The 14,918-nt window shown below is 41.8% G+C and overlaps 1 protein-coding gene and 1 long non-coding RNA gene across 7 annotated transcripts in view; one reads left to right on the top strand and one right to left on the bottom strand.

The window, feature by feature from the left end:
- Positions 1 to 14,918, bottom strand: part of LOC118553433 (uncharacterized) — a 254,539-nt gene that overhangs the window by 32,979 nt on the left and 206,642 nt on the right. The gene's annotated exons all lie outside the window — the stretch shown is intronic.
- Positions 1 to 14,918, top strand: part of LOC118553409 (sulfotransferase 1C1) — a 48,609-nt gene that overhangs the window by 30,949 nt on the left and 2,742 nt on the right. For both annotated transcript variants that reach the window (XM_036120437.2, XM_036120428.2), the window contains exons 4-6: positions 10,533 to 10,630; positions 13,676 to 13,802; positions 14,751 to 14,845. In XM_036120437.2, coding sequence (XP_035976330.2) covers positions 10,533 to 10,630; positions 13,676 to 13,802; positions 14,751 to 14,845 — 320 coding nt within the window. The remainder of the gene's footprint in view (positions 1 to 10,532; positions 10,631 to 13,675; positions 13,803 to 14,750; positions 14,846 to 14,918) is intronic.

The raw sequence follows: 14,918 nt of genomic DNA, 5'->3' as shown, positions 1-14,918 counted from the left end.
CAATATTTCTTGTAGGGCTGGTTTCGTGTTTGCAAATTCCTTTAGTTTTTGTTTGTCCTGGAAACTTTTTATATCTCTTTCTATTTTCATGACAGCCTAGTTGGATACAGTATTCTTGGCTGCATATTTTTCTCATTTAGTGCTCTGAGTGTATCCTGCCAGTCCTTTCTGGCCTGCCAGGTCTCTGTGGATAGGTCTGTTGCCAATTTAATGTTTCTACCATTGTAGGTTACATATCTCTTGTCCCGAGCTGCTTTCAGGATTTGCTCTTTGTCTCTGAGACTCATAAGTTTTACTACTAGGTGTTGGGTTGTTGACCTATTTTTTTTTATTTTGATGGGGGTTCTCTGTGCCTCCTGGATTTTGATGCCTGTTTCCTTCCCCAAATTAGGGAGGTTCTCTGCTATAATTTGCTCCAATATACCTTCTGCCCCTCTCTCTCTTTCTTCTTCTTCTGGGATCCCAATTATTTTAACGTTGTTTCGTCTTATGGTATCACTTATCTCTCAAATTCTGCCCTCGTGATCCAGTAGTTGTTTATCTCTCTTTTTCTCAGCATCTTTATTTTCCATCATTTGGTCTTCTATATCGCCGATTCTCTCTTCTCCTTCATTTATCCTAGCAGTAAGCGGCCCCATTTTTTATTGCATCTCATTAATAGCCTTTTTGATTTCGACTTGGTTAGATTTTAGTTCTTTTATTTCTCCAGAAAGGGTTTCTCTAATAACTTCCATGCTTTTTTCAAGCCCAGCTAGTATCTTTAAAATCATCATCTGAACTTTAGATCGGACATCGTACTAATGTCCCTATTGAGTAGGTCCCTGGCAGTCAGTACTACCTCTTGTTCTTTTTGTTGAGGTGATTTTTTCCGTCTTGTCATTTTGTCCAGAGGAGTATAGATGAATGAGAGAACAAAATGCTAACAGGGTAACAACGTCCCCTGAAAATATACTCTAAACAAATCAGAAAAGACCTGAAGCCGGGGGAAAAGAAAGGGAAAGAAAGATAAAAGAAAAAGAAAAAGAAAGAAAAAGAAAAAGATAAAAACAAACAAATACAGAACAAAACAAAAAAAACAGAATATGATCAAATATGATCAGGCTGGTGCATAGATCCGTGCCACATGCTAGATTTTGGGTGTATTTTGGCCTGTTAAAAGAAAGTGCCTCCCAAAATTTTAAAGAAAGAAGAACTTATATATGTACAAAAATAAGGGTTGATATGATGAATGGATGGAATATGACTGTAAAGATGAAAATTATAAAAAATTTTATAAAAGGTATTGATAAGAAGTTGTTTGAAAAAAGAAGAGGATTAAAAAAAAAGAAAAAAAATGGGAGAGAATGTGATCAGGCAGGAGACTAGAACAAAGCCATACACTAGAGATTTAGGGAATATTTTGATCTGTTAGAAGAAACTATCTCAAAATTTTAAAGAGAGAATAATTTATATATATATGCCAAAAATAAGGGTAACTACTATGAAGGGATAGAATATGATTCTAAAAATGAAAAATAAAAATGTTTTTTAAAAAAGGGATTGATAAGATGTTGGTTGAAAAAGGGAAAAGAAAAATTCAAGAAAAAAAAACAGTTAAAAAAAAGAATTAACTTTAAAGACTAAAGAATCATGTGAAAAAAGCTATGGATTCTATATGCAGCATTCCCCTAACGCTGGAGTTCTGCCGTTCTCATTGGTAAACTTGGTCTTGGCTGGCTGTTCTCGCTGATCTTCTGGGGGAGGGGCCTGTTGCCGTGTTCCCAAATGTCTTTGCCAGAGGCAGAATTGCCCCACCCTTGCCGGGTCCAGGCTAAGTAATCTGCTTGAGTTTGCTCTCGGGAGCTTTTGTTCCCTGCAAGCTTTCTGTACAGCTTTGGAGGATGAGAGTGAAAATGGCGGCCTCCTAATCTCTGCCCCAGGGGAGGCGAGAACTTGGGGTCCCAGTCCTCAGTGAGCCTCCAGAGAAAAGCAGTCAGTCACTCCCATCTCCCTGGTCTCCGGCCGCACTCTGTGCTCACCTGGCCTGTGACCGAGCGTTTCTATCTCTGGCACACGACTGGCTATGGAGTCTTCAAACCCAGCAGATCCCTGCAGTGCGCTCCCCGCTGCTCCTCCCGTGGGAGGAAGGTGAGTCTCCCCGGATCTGCCGCTTGTTGGGTCCCTGGTGGAGGAGCAGTGGCCCAACTGTGCTGCGGATCACGGTTTATGGCAACCCTGAGCTGAGAGGCTGGTCCTCTGCTCCGTCTCTGCAGCCAGCTTCCCTGCTCTGATACCTGTGAGCTCTGCCACACTCAGGCACCCCTGGTCTTTCTGTGACCCTGAGGGTCTTGAGACCATGCTGTCCCAGCGAGGGTTCCACCCCCCACTTAGCCACTGGAGCAATGTCCCTCAGCGGAGCTGACTTCTAAAAGTTCCAATTTTGTGCTCCGCGGCTCTATCACTTGCCAGAAGCGGCCGACGAATATCCCCTCCCGCGCCGCCTATCCTCCCGAATATCGCCTCGGATTCACTTCTCCACACGTCCTACCTTCCAGAAAGTGGTCGCTTTTCTGTTCAGAGAGGTGTTGCTATTCTTTTCTTCGATCTCCTGTTGCGTTCGTAGGTGTTCAGAATGGTTTGATCCCTATCTAGCTGAATTCCTGAGACCAGACGAAATCCGGGTCTCCTACTCCTCCGCCATCTTGTTCCGCCCCCCCCAGATCCAATCTAATCTAGATAAACTAACAGCCAGGGTAAGTGAGGCAGAAGAATGAATTAGTGACCTGGAAGACAATTTAATAGATAAAAAGGGAAAAGAGGAGGCCAGGGAAAAACAACTCAGAATCCATGAAAATAGAATCAGAAATAAGTGACACCGTGAAGTGTTCCAATGTCAGAATTATTGGAATCCCGGAGGGGTTGGAGAGAGAGAGAGGACTAGAAGATATATTTGAGCAAATCGTAGCTGAGAACTTCCCTAATCTGGGGAATGAAACAAACATTCCCATCCTAGCGGCAGAGAGGACCCCTCCCAAGATAAGGAAAACAGTCCAACACCTCGGCATGTAATAATAGAACTTGCAAATCTTAGAACCAAGGAAACCATCTTAAGGGCAGTTAGGGGGAAGAGATTCCTTACGTATAGAGGCAGGATCATCAGAATAACATCAGACCTATCCACAGAGACCTTTCAAGCCAGAAACAGCTGGCAAGACAAATTCAGGGTACTAAATGAGAAGAACATGCAGCCAGGAATACTTTACCTGGCCAGGCTGTCATTTAGAATGGATGGAGAGATGCAGAGCTTTGAAGACCAGCAGAAACTGAAAGAATATGTGACCAGTAAGCCGGCCCTGCAAGAAATATTAAGGGGGGTTCTATAAAAGGAGAAAGACCCCAAGAGTGATATACAACAGAAATTTACAGGGACAATCTATAAAAACAACATCTTCACAGGCAACATGATGACAATTCATTCATATCTTTCAATAATCACTCTCAATATGAATGGCCTAAGTGCTCCCATAAAACGGCACAGGCTTGCAGATTTGATAAAAAGACAGGACCTATCCATATGCTGTCTACAAGAGACTCATTTTGAGCCCAAAGATATATCCAGACTGAAAGTGAAGGGATGGAGATCCATCTTCCATGCCAGCGGACCTCAAAAGAAAGCTGGGGTAGCAAATTAGACAAATTAGATTTTAAACTAAAGACTGTAATTAGAGATACAGAAGGACACTATATCATTCTTAAAGGGTCTATCCAACAAGAAGATCTAACAATTGTAAATATCTATGCCCCCAATATGGAAGCAGCCATCTACATAAACCTAGCTGTTATCCAAAATAAAGATTAATATTGATAACAATACATTAATTGTAGGAGACCTCAAAACTACACTCTCAGCAATAGACAGATCATCTAAGCAGAAAAACAACAAGGAAACAAGAGCTTTCAATGATCCACTGGACTAGATGGACCTTATAGATATTTACAGAACATTCCACCTTAAAACAACAGAATACTCATTCTTCTCGAACGCACATGGAATAGACCACATACTGGGTCACAAATCAGGTCTCAACCAATACCAAAAGATTGAGATTATTCCTTGCATATTCTCAGACCACAATGCTCTAAAACTGGAACTCAATCACAAGAACAAATTTGGCAGAAATTCAAACACTTGGAAACTAAAGACCACTCTGCTCAAGAATGTTTGGGTCAACCAGGAAATCAAAAAAGAACTTAAGCAATTCATGGAAACCAATGAGAATGAAAACACAGCGGTCCAAAACCTATGGGATACTGCAAAGGCGGTCCTAAGGGGGAAATACATAGAAATCCAAGCCTCATTCAAAAAAATAGAAAAATCCCAAATTCACCAACTAACTCTACACCTTAAAGAACTAGAGAAAAAGCAACAAACGATGCCTAAGCCATGCATTAGAAGGGGATAATTCAGATTAGAGCAGAGATCAATGAATCAGAAACCAGAAACACAGTACATCAGATCAATGAAACTAGAAGTTGGTTCTTTGAAAGAATTAATAAGATTGATAAACCACTGGCCAGACTTATCAAAAAGAAAAGAGAAAGGACCCAAATTAATAAAATTATGAATGAAAGGGGAGAGATCACGACTAACACCAAGGAAATAGAAACAACTATTAGAAATTATTATCAACAACTATATGCCAATAAACTGAGCAATCTGGATGAAATGGATGCTTTCCTGAAAACCTATAAGCTGCCAAGACTGAAACAGGAAGAAATTGACGACCTGAAATAGGCTTTACAACCAGTAATGAGGTTGAAGCAGTGATCAAAAACCTCCCAAAAAACAAGAGTCCAGGGCCTGATGGATTCCTGGGGAATTCTACCAAACATTCAAAGAGGAAATAATACCTACTCTACTGAAGCTGTTTCAAAAAATAGAAACAGAAGGAAAACTTCCAAACTCATTCTATGAGGCCAGCATTACCTTAATCCCCAAACCAGGCAAAGACCCCATCAAAAAGGAGAATTTCAGACCGATATCCCTGATGAATATGGATTCCAAAATCGTCAACAAAATCCTAGGTAATAAGATCCAACAATACATTAAAAGGATCATCCACCACGACCAAGTGGGATTTATCCCTGGGATGCAAGGGTGGTTCAACATTTGCAAATCAATCAATGTGGTAGAACACATTAATAAGAGGAGAGAGAAGAACCATATGGTCTTCTCAATTGATGCAGAAAAAGCATTTGACAAAATACAGCATCCTTTCCTGATTAAAACTCTTCAGAGTATAGGGATAGAAGGAACATTCCTCAAGTTCATAAAATCCATCTATGATAAACGCACAGTGAATATTATCCTCAATGGGGAAAAGCTGAGAGCCTTTCCCTTAAGATCAGGAACACGTCAAGGATTCCCACTCTCACCACTATTGTTCAACATAGTACTAGAAGTCCTAGCCTCAGCAATCAGACAACAAAAAGAAATAAAAGGTATTCAAATTGGCAAAGAAGTCAAACTCTCTCTTTTCGCAGATGACATGATATTTTATGTGGAAAACCCAAAAGACTCCACCCCTAAATTACTAGAACTCATACAGCAATTCAGGAATGTAGCAGGATACAAAATCAATGCACAGAAATCAGTTGCTTTCTTATACACTAACAATGCAACTGTAGAAAGAGAAATTAGAGAAACAATTCCATTTACAATAGCACCAAAAACCATAAGATACCTCGGAATAAACCTAACCGAAGAGGTAAAGGATCTATACTCTAGGAACTACAGAACACTCATGAAAGAAATTGAAGAAGACACAGAAAGATGGAAAAATATTCCATGCTCATGGATTGGAAGAATAAACATTGTTAAAATGTCTATGCTACCCAGAGCAATCAAATGCCATCCTGATCAAAATTCCAATGATATTTTTCAAAGTGCTGAGACAAACAATCCTAAAATTTGTATGGAATCAGAAAAGACCCCGAATAACCAAGGAAATGTTGAAAAAGAAAAACAAAGCTGGGGGCATCACATTGCCCGATTTCAAGCTATATTACAAAGCAGTGATCACCAAGACAGCATGGTACTGGCACAAAAACAGACATATAAACCAATGGAGCAGAATAGAGAACCCAGATATGGACCCTCAACTCTACGGTCAAATAATCTTCAACAAAGCAGGAAAAAACATGCAATGGAAAAAAGACAGTCTCTTCAATAAATGGTGCTGGGAAAATTGGACAGCCACATACAAAAGAATGAAACTCGACCATTCTCTAACACCATACAGAAAGATAAACTCAAAATGGATGAAAGACCTCAATGTGAGACAGGAATCCATCAAAATCCTAGAGGAGAACATTGGCAGTAACCTCTTTGACATCGGCCACAGCAACTTCTTTCAAGATACATCTCCAAAAACTAGTGAAACAAAAGCAAAAATGAACTTTTGGGACTTCATCAAGATAAAAAGCTTCTGCACAGCAAAGGAAACAGTCAACAAAACTAAGAGGCAACCCACAGAATGGGAGAAGATATTTGCAAATGACACTACAGATAAAGGGCTGGTATCCAAGATCTATAAAGAACTTCTCAAACTCAACACCCAAAAAACAAATAATCAAGTCAAAAAATGGGCAGAAGACCTGAAAAGACACTTCTCTGAAGAAGACATACAAATGGCTGACACATGAAGAAATGTTCATCATCATTAGCCATCAGGGAAATTCAAATCAAAACCACATTGAGATACCACCTTACACCAGTTAGAATGGCAAAAATGGACAGGGAAAGAAATAACAAATGTTGGAGAGGTTGTGGAGAAAGGGGAACCCTCTTACACTCTTAGTGGGAATGCAAGTTGGTACAGCCACTTTGGAAAACAGTGTGGAGGTGCCTCAAAAAATTAAAAATAGAGCTACCCTATGACCCAGCAATTGCACTACTGGGTATTTACCGCAAAGACACAGATGTAGTGAAAAGAAGGGCCTTATGCATCCCAGTGTTCATAGAAGCAATGTCCGCAATAGCCAAACTGTGGAAAGAGCTGAGATGCCCTTCAACAGACAAATGGGTAAAGAAGATGTGGTCCATATATACAACGGAATATTACTCAGCCATCAGAAAGGATGAATACCCAACTTTTGCATCAACATGGATGGGACTGAGGAGATTATGCTAAGTGAAATAAGTCAAGCAGAGAAAGCCAATTATCATATGGTTTCACTTATTTGTGGAACATAAGGAATAGCATGGAGGACATTAGGAGAAGGAAGGGAAAAATGAAGTGGGGGGAATCAGAGGGAGAGATGAACCATGAGAGACTATGGACTCTGAGAAACAAACAGGGTTTTAGAGGGGAGGTGGGTGGGGGATGGGTTAGCCCGGTGATGGGTATTAAGGAGGGCATGTACTGCATGGAGCACTGGGTGTTATACGAAAACAGTGGATCACCACATCAAAAACTAATGATGTATTGTATTGTGACTAACATAACATAATAAAATTTAAAAATTAAAAAAAAAAAATAACTATGAGAGAAGGGTAGGTTCCATGCCAAGCCATAAAAATCCAAGTAAGCAGAAGACAGGATTTTCCCTCTATATCTTTAGGGCTTGTGTCTTTGGGTTTGGATTCTCCCTTGTGATTAGAAATCCCAGTTATGACACTGAGATCATCCACGGCTGCAGCTTTTGCTTTAACTCTGGTTGAATTAGTCCTGGGACGGTCCCTCATAGGTTGGAGGTTGGGTCACCTGTGTCTCTCCAGAATTTGACTTTCAGGCTTTGGGGGTGGGTCTTTTATTTTTTTGTTTCTTTTTTTGTTTGTTTTTGTATTTGCTAAATTTTTTTTGAGTTTTTAAATTTTTTTTATTATTATGTTCAATTAGCCAGCATATAGTACATCATTAGTTTTTGATGTAGTGTTCAATGATTCATTAGTTGTGTACAACACCCAGGGCTCATTGGGGTCTTTTAAAAGGTTAAGCATTTGGGGATTCTTGTAAATACTGGCTAGTTGTCTCACATCCATAGGTTGCATAATAGCTCAGAGCCAGTATTAAACACTCTCAACAGCCAGTCAGCCCCTTTTCCTCCCTCCTGCCCTACAGTCTTTTAAAATATTTTTAATCTTAAGGCATGTAAAGTTTCAAATTTCGGTTTCTAATTCTCTATTACCCGCCACGGATTTGACCCTGTGAATTGTCACTCTGGCAGATGTCCCCAGTGGCCAGTACCAGCTGCTTCCCTCTCCAGGGTGTCCCAATCCACCTCACTGGGTTTGGGGTCATCCTCCACTAGCCCAGTGGTGGCAGGATTAGGACTGGCCCCTAGGCCCAAGAGTATAGAATCAGTGCCTTGGCATGTTGGTACACCTCGACACTGATCAGTGCCCACGCCACTTTTATGAGTGTTTCACATTTAGTGGGGAGCTTACTAATTTTCTTGGACATTTTCATTGGTGCAGGCAGCAGGTATTCAGGTCATTTGTATTAGGCCATTAGATTTTGTGCCACTACACACCAGGAGTGGGACCCATGATACCTCATAGTGTCAAGGACAAGGTGCCACAGCAGCAAGGTATGCAGTGACAGAAGGACCACAGGCCTCAGTCACTCTTGCCTTTTCGAGGGGCCATGACTTCCCCAGTGTGGGCATCCCTATCATCCAGGTTAGAATTCAGAGTCCTAGTGCCTCCCACAAGCAAAGCCAATCAGGTCAGGAGAGTTTCCCTCTCCTCTTAGGGGCAATGCACCTTTCTCTGGTCCCACACTTGGGCAACTTGTGCAACTCACATGTTCCCCTCTGTTAACTAAAGGCAATAGGACCTTGCCAAAATCTTAGCCAGTTGTCCCTAACAGTCAGTAGCTGGGTCTGTGCTAAAAGCTGAGAATCACAAAGTCTAACACCCACTGCAGCTACCCCCTGGACATTAATAAATGGAAAACACATCTATAGCCCCTCAAACCAGCTGCAATTAGCAATACCCTTAAAGTTTGAGAGAATTCTGGTTGCTTTTTTTGGAGCTTGCACTTTTGGGATGGGAACTTGGGGCAGCCCTCTGAATAGACAGCATGCAGTTGGACTCCTCCCCAATGGATTACCCACCTGAGAAAGCCATTTGCAGCTAAAATACATTCCTCATTATCAAAGGCAAACTGACTCAATCCATCCTGCTTGTGAAGCCAATTGTGCCTTTGTTAAATTAACATTTGTTAGTAGAGCCCCAGGTAGGCTGGTGAGCCTCAGTTTAAGAAAAAACTATAGGGAATTGAAATAGAGAGGTTTACTACTCCTAGGTCTTGGTGGTTGGCGGTGAGGAATTAGTAGGCTATTTCTTTTGTTTCTGCAGGATTTTTAATTTTCTTCCTCTTACTTTCTTCTTTCCCATTACTGCCAGGTCTCCAGGGGGTGCCTCCCTTCTCTATATATCTGATTCTCCACCAGAAGCTGTGCTTCTCCAACCAAGGCTGCTACTCTGCCTCATTTTCAAGCCCCCTCCCTTGAGTTTCATGCTGTGTGTGGCCAAATCCCAGTCTGTATTTGGTTGTTTGTTTGTTTGTTTGTTTTTAAGATTTTATTTATTTATTTATTTGAGAGAGAGCGAGCACAAGCAGGGGGAGGCAGAGGGGCAAAGGGAGAGGGAGAAGCAGACACCCCATTGAGCAGGGAGCTCGACATGGGGCTCAATCCCAGGGCCCTGGAATCACAGCTGAGCCGAAGGCAGACGCTTAACTGACTGAGCCACCCAGGTGCCCCCTGTACTTGGTATTTTAACACTCAGCATTGGACATTCTGTTTCCAAGGAGGATTTTATCTGAGATTCATCTAGTTGTTCCTTGTCTCTCTGCTGCTTTCCACAAAGTCTCTTAGGCCTCCCCCTCTATGGCTTTCCACACCCACAGACTAACTGATTTCCAGTTCTGGCTGTCACATTTACTAACTTGGAGAAATTACTTGACCACTGTTAGGCTCAATTTTTCATCTGAAAATACATCCCAGCACAGAGCACAGTGCTGGTGTTTGACTGGTGGCTGTTGCAGTTCTTGGCCTGGAAAGTAAAGGTTAAAAGAAAGCATGAAGCTATTTACATGGAACTGCTAGCCTTGTAGAGCTGGCCAATAACCCACCTCCCTTAAGAGGGAAGCCAGCTTTTCTCCAGCTGCCTTAATCTACTCCCCATTGCAGTAATAGAAAACCCCAAAGGACAGAATATCCAAGTGCTTGTTGGGGACATAGTTGCACCAACCTCATACCTCCCCAAACATCTTCATCTTCCCACACAAGTATAACCAATACCCAGCAAATAAGGAGAGTACTGTTGCCTCAGTGGTTTCCAGTATCTCACTAGTGTTTTCCTTTACCTGAATGGATGGTAAAAGTGTCATTAGGAGGGAATCATTTAGACATGTAAAAACCATAATTTTAGGCAGAGCCAGCTATTTGGTAAACCTCATTTCAGATATTTGACAAAACAATAATATTGAATTCATGGAGCTGATGAGAAGTGTTCAGCTAAATGGTGTAGCCTTCTTTCCCAGGTCTGGATCTGGCCAGCAAAATGCCTTCTCCTAGAACTATGAAGACTCACCTGCCTGTTCAGTTGCTGCCACCTTCCTTCTGGAAAGAAAATTCAAAGGTAGGAAAAGCCAACTTTTCAAACCCAGTTTTGGTCAGTATGGATAGATAATGTGTCCATCTAAATAGAAAAAATCAAAGATATTGAAAAATAAATAATCAATGGAGGTATAGGGCAAATGGTAGCATTACTCCCACATTCCCACAAACTCCATGCTGTATCCAGCTTTCCTTCAAAATATTATTTATGGGTACATACTAAGATGTTTTCAGACAAAATCATTCTGGTTGGTTGCCAATTAAGCCATAGCCAAAGGAAGCAATTGGTGAAACAAAACACATATTTCCTGAAGAAGGCTATTATCTTAGTTCAAATCATCTAAGAAAGGCCAAGGAAGACATAAAAGGGATTTATTTAGGGAAAACCTGTGGAGAGAAAGGTAGAGCAAGGCAAAGGAGGATGATACTACATTGGCCACCCTTAGAGCATATTTCATGGAGCAAGCACCCAGGAACTATTACACCTCTATGTCCTCCATTTCCAAGATTTTTCATTTATTTTGACTCTTCCAAATTCAGGTTCAATGTGCAATGTACATCAAATATACTGGTGTTTCTTTTTGATACATGCTTAATCAGTGAGTCTTAAAGTCAAATATTGACTTATAAATTTGCCATGAAAAGTGTAGCCATTCAGCAGAATCAAATGCTTATATCAGCTAGACCAGCATGTCTTCTCCCTGTGAACAAGCTGCTTTAGAAACCCAGACTGAACCCTTACCAAGGAAACCATAGGGGTCAAGTCTGTTAGCCAAAACACTCTCTCCTCCGTGCAGTGCTCAGATACACAGTGCAAGTAATTGTTTTTTACTCTCTTTTTTCTGGGCTTCTCTGAGTCACCAGCTCTTCATCTTGACCATCTCCAAATAAGGTACAGTACAACTGAATAGGATTCCAGATATCAAAATGCTATCCCATTCCTGATCTGCTTCCCTGGGATTACATCTAGGTCACCTTCATTTGTGAAAACTTCCTGCTTTATACCCACAGATAGATAACTTCACTCATATGTGACTGTTGCTGCTCAAGAAGCAATATTATTTCCAAATGCTATTGTAGACTCAATGTCAGAAGACAAAATAACATCTTGTTAGTCATCATACTAGCACCTTCTTTTTGTAAAATCAGGCCTTGTAAAATGTAAAAATCTCAATGACAGCACCTCCCTTTATCTGCTCAAAATTGTGTATTATTTGAGTAGGATGGGACCTTAAAGAGCTTAGCCCAAGATTTTCATTTTATGATGCAGTGATAAGCTAAATAACCAGCCCCTAAAGATATCCATGTCCTAATAACCAAAAACTGAATGCTACCTTATATAGTAAAATGGGCTTTGCAGATGTGATTAAGTTGGGGATCTTGAGATGGAAGATTATCCCGATTTATCTAGGTGGACCCTAAATATCATCACAAGGATCCTTATAAGAGGGAGACAAGAAGATCAGAGGAAGAAGTAGGAGATGTGATAAGTGAAGCCAGGGATTGGGTCAAGAGCCAAGGAATGCAAGTGGCCTCGAGATGCTAGCAACAGCAAGGGAAGGGATTCTCCCCTAACATCACCAAAGGGACCAGCCCTGCCAACAGCTTGACCTGAGCCTAGTGAAATCTAGCCTCCAGAACCATAAAAGAATAATTTTCGTATTGTTTTCAGGCACTCCATCTGTGGGAATTTGTTACAGCCACCACAGGGGACTCACACAGATGGATCAGCAGAAAATGTATTGGACATTAGGTCACACCCAGTCATCTGACTCTCACCATAAGCACACTGAATATGTTCCCTGCCTAGCCCAGACTGCCCCTTCATAATTACTCAGGCTTACAGAAAGACAATAACCAACACAAGCATTAAGAAACACATTTACAGGGGCACCTGGGTGGCTCAGTCAGTTAAGTCTGCCTTCAGTTCAGGTCATGATCTCAGGTCCTGGGATCAAGCCCCACATCCGGCTCCCTGCTCAGCAGGTAGTCTGCTTCTCCCTCTGCCTCTTCCTCCCCCTGCTTCTGCTCTCTCTCTCTCTCTCAAATAAATAAAACCAAAAAAATAAAAAGAAGAAGGAGGAAGAAAGAAAGAAAGAAGAAAAGAAAGAAAGACATTTACATTATGACAAGATGGTGCAGCTGTGTCACAGTTTTTGGTTCCCTACATGCTCTCATAAATATCAGAGAAAAATTGAGCAGTAGGAAAAGAGGCAGAGAAACAGGCCTGGTCCATGTTCCTATAAGGCAGCAGTCTATGGAAAGGCAGTAGAGAAAGCAAGAGCCTGGGCCAATTGCCTGAGAGGGAAATGTCCCTGGGTGAGTGGTTCTGTTGGACACAGGAATTCTGTTCAGTAAATGAGACATGGGAAAATGCTTGAGAAACCATTAATGTGCTCCTCCTCCCGGCTCTGCTGAGAATGCACACAGAAGCACAGGTGGGCATGGAACCACAGGACACGAAGCCAAGAGGTCAGCTCTCCCCAGCCACACCACAACCCTGCTTTTCCAATGAGAAGAATCATCACAAGCAATTCCAGAGGGAGACTTAGCACTGCCCTCAAAGGTCCTGCAATCTTACCACAAATAAGTAAGAGTGATCATTCATCTGTAAGGCTGCAGCTCATCATGTACAGAGGAGACTAGACTAGACAACTGACTGCTTTAGCTACCCCCTGTGCAATAACCTAGTTAGAGTCCTTGCTTAGTGCAAGCCAAGGAGGACCTACCTTTCAAACACACTGGAAAATACCACAGTGGCCTCGTTAGTCTTCAGAAATACCATAGTTAGGGTGACTGTAGTATTTATCCTGCAAACCAGGATACTCTTGAGAGAGAGGAGCATACGTGCATGCTCCTAATCATTATCTAAGACCACAGATATACATTGGAACTCTGTCTGAGCATACTGGAAGATGTGGTCATCCTGCTTACAGAAAATGCATGCACGTTCAGTTACTCAAATAGAATAGTCTAAGATTCTAATAACATGGTCCTCTGCACTGAGCAATAATATTTCTCTGTTTTGTTTGCTGTCTGTCTCAATTCCCTTGCTGGTTGATTTCAGATTATCTATGTGGCTAGAAATCCAAAGGACTCTCTGGTGTCCTACTACCATTTCTCAAGAATGTGTAAAATGATGCCTGACCCTGGTACATGGGAGGAGTATATTGAGGCATTCAAAGCTGGAAAAGGTGAGTAAAAGGAAATTATGGGTTCATGTTTCCTCATTCATTCTTCACATTTCCTTGTTCACTATTGACATCAGAAAGGAAGGGTTTTCATTGAATGATTGTGGTCACCAAGGTCATTGGAGGTTGTGGATGGCACATCGAAACTGGGTCATTTGGGGATAATTTAGCTAAGAGACTATTTAGAAAGCTACAGGCAGAGTTTAAAGAAACCGACAGGTGATAGGGCAGTGTTTTAGGGTTAACACCAGCAGGGAGCTATTGCCTCCTGGAAAAAGGACAAGGCTCCTTAACAGGGGCTGAGGCCTTCAGTAGGGGAAAGAGTCCACCACAGTGAGCCAACAGGAAGGCCATCAGGGAAATAAACGACACCCTTCCCCCTCTCCTCCTGCCTCCAAAAGCCTTTCAGTGCCTTTTGCTGGCAAATCCCAGGTGGAAGCCTGAGCACAAAGGAGCCCATTGACACAGTCCATAGAGGTCAATCTTCTAGCGTGGAGGAGGGTACAGAATGGATTTGGCAGGGCCAACAAATGACACCCAGTGCACCTCTCCTCCTCCCAGTCACCATGAGAGAGAGAGAAAAGTTGCCCAAATATTTGATAATTATAGATTTTTTCAGAATGAAAATCAGCCCACTAAGAGACAGGATCTGTTGCATAACACTAATCTAGGCACCATGCAGTGATCCTGGGGAAAGAAAGATTATGATCTCTGGCCACTACACAGTATCTCATGGGGTAGTAAATTCAAGAGCAAAAATATAAACCAAGGAATCCAGAATACTTTTTATCATCTCCCTAAAGATTAAAAAGTCCCTGTCTTCTGCAAATAAGAATTCTGGCCAGGGTCTTTGTCTTCTTTGTCTTTGTCCCTTTTATTTGAGACATCCATGCTCATTTTGTAAGTTTCAAGTTGATATTGATGCCCCCCCTTCTCTCTTGTTCCCTCCAGTGCTGTGGGGTTCCTGGTATGACCATGTGAAGGGATGGTGGGATGCAAAAGACCAGCACCATATTCTCTACCTCTTCTATGAGGATATGAAAGAGGTAAAAGGCAATGCAATCTCCATTAGACCCACCATGTTCTCCAGTGCAGCAAACCACATTTGGGACCCTGGCA

The sequence above is a fragment of the Halichoerus grypus genome, chromosome 10, assembly GCF_964656455.1.
Source record: "Halichoerus grypus chromosome 10, mHalGry1.hap1.1, whole genome shotgun sequence".
Classification (NCBI taxonomy): domain Eukaryota; kingdom Metazoa; phylum Chordata; class Mammalia; order Carnivora; family Phocidae; genus Halichoerus; species Halichoerus grypus.
Note: the sequence above shows the minus strand (reverse complement) of the source record. Positions and strands in the feature narration are given on the sequence as shown.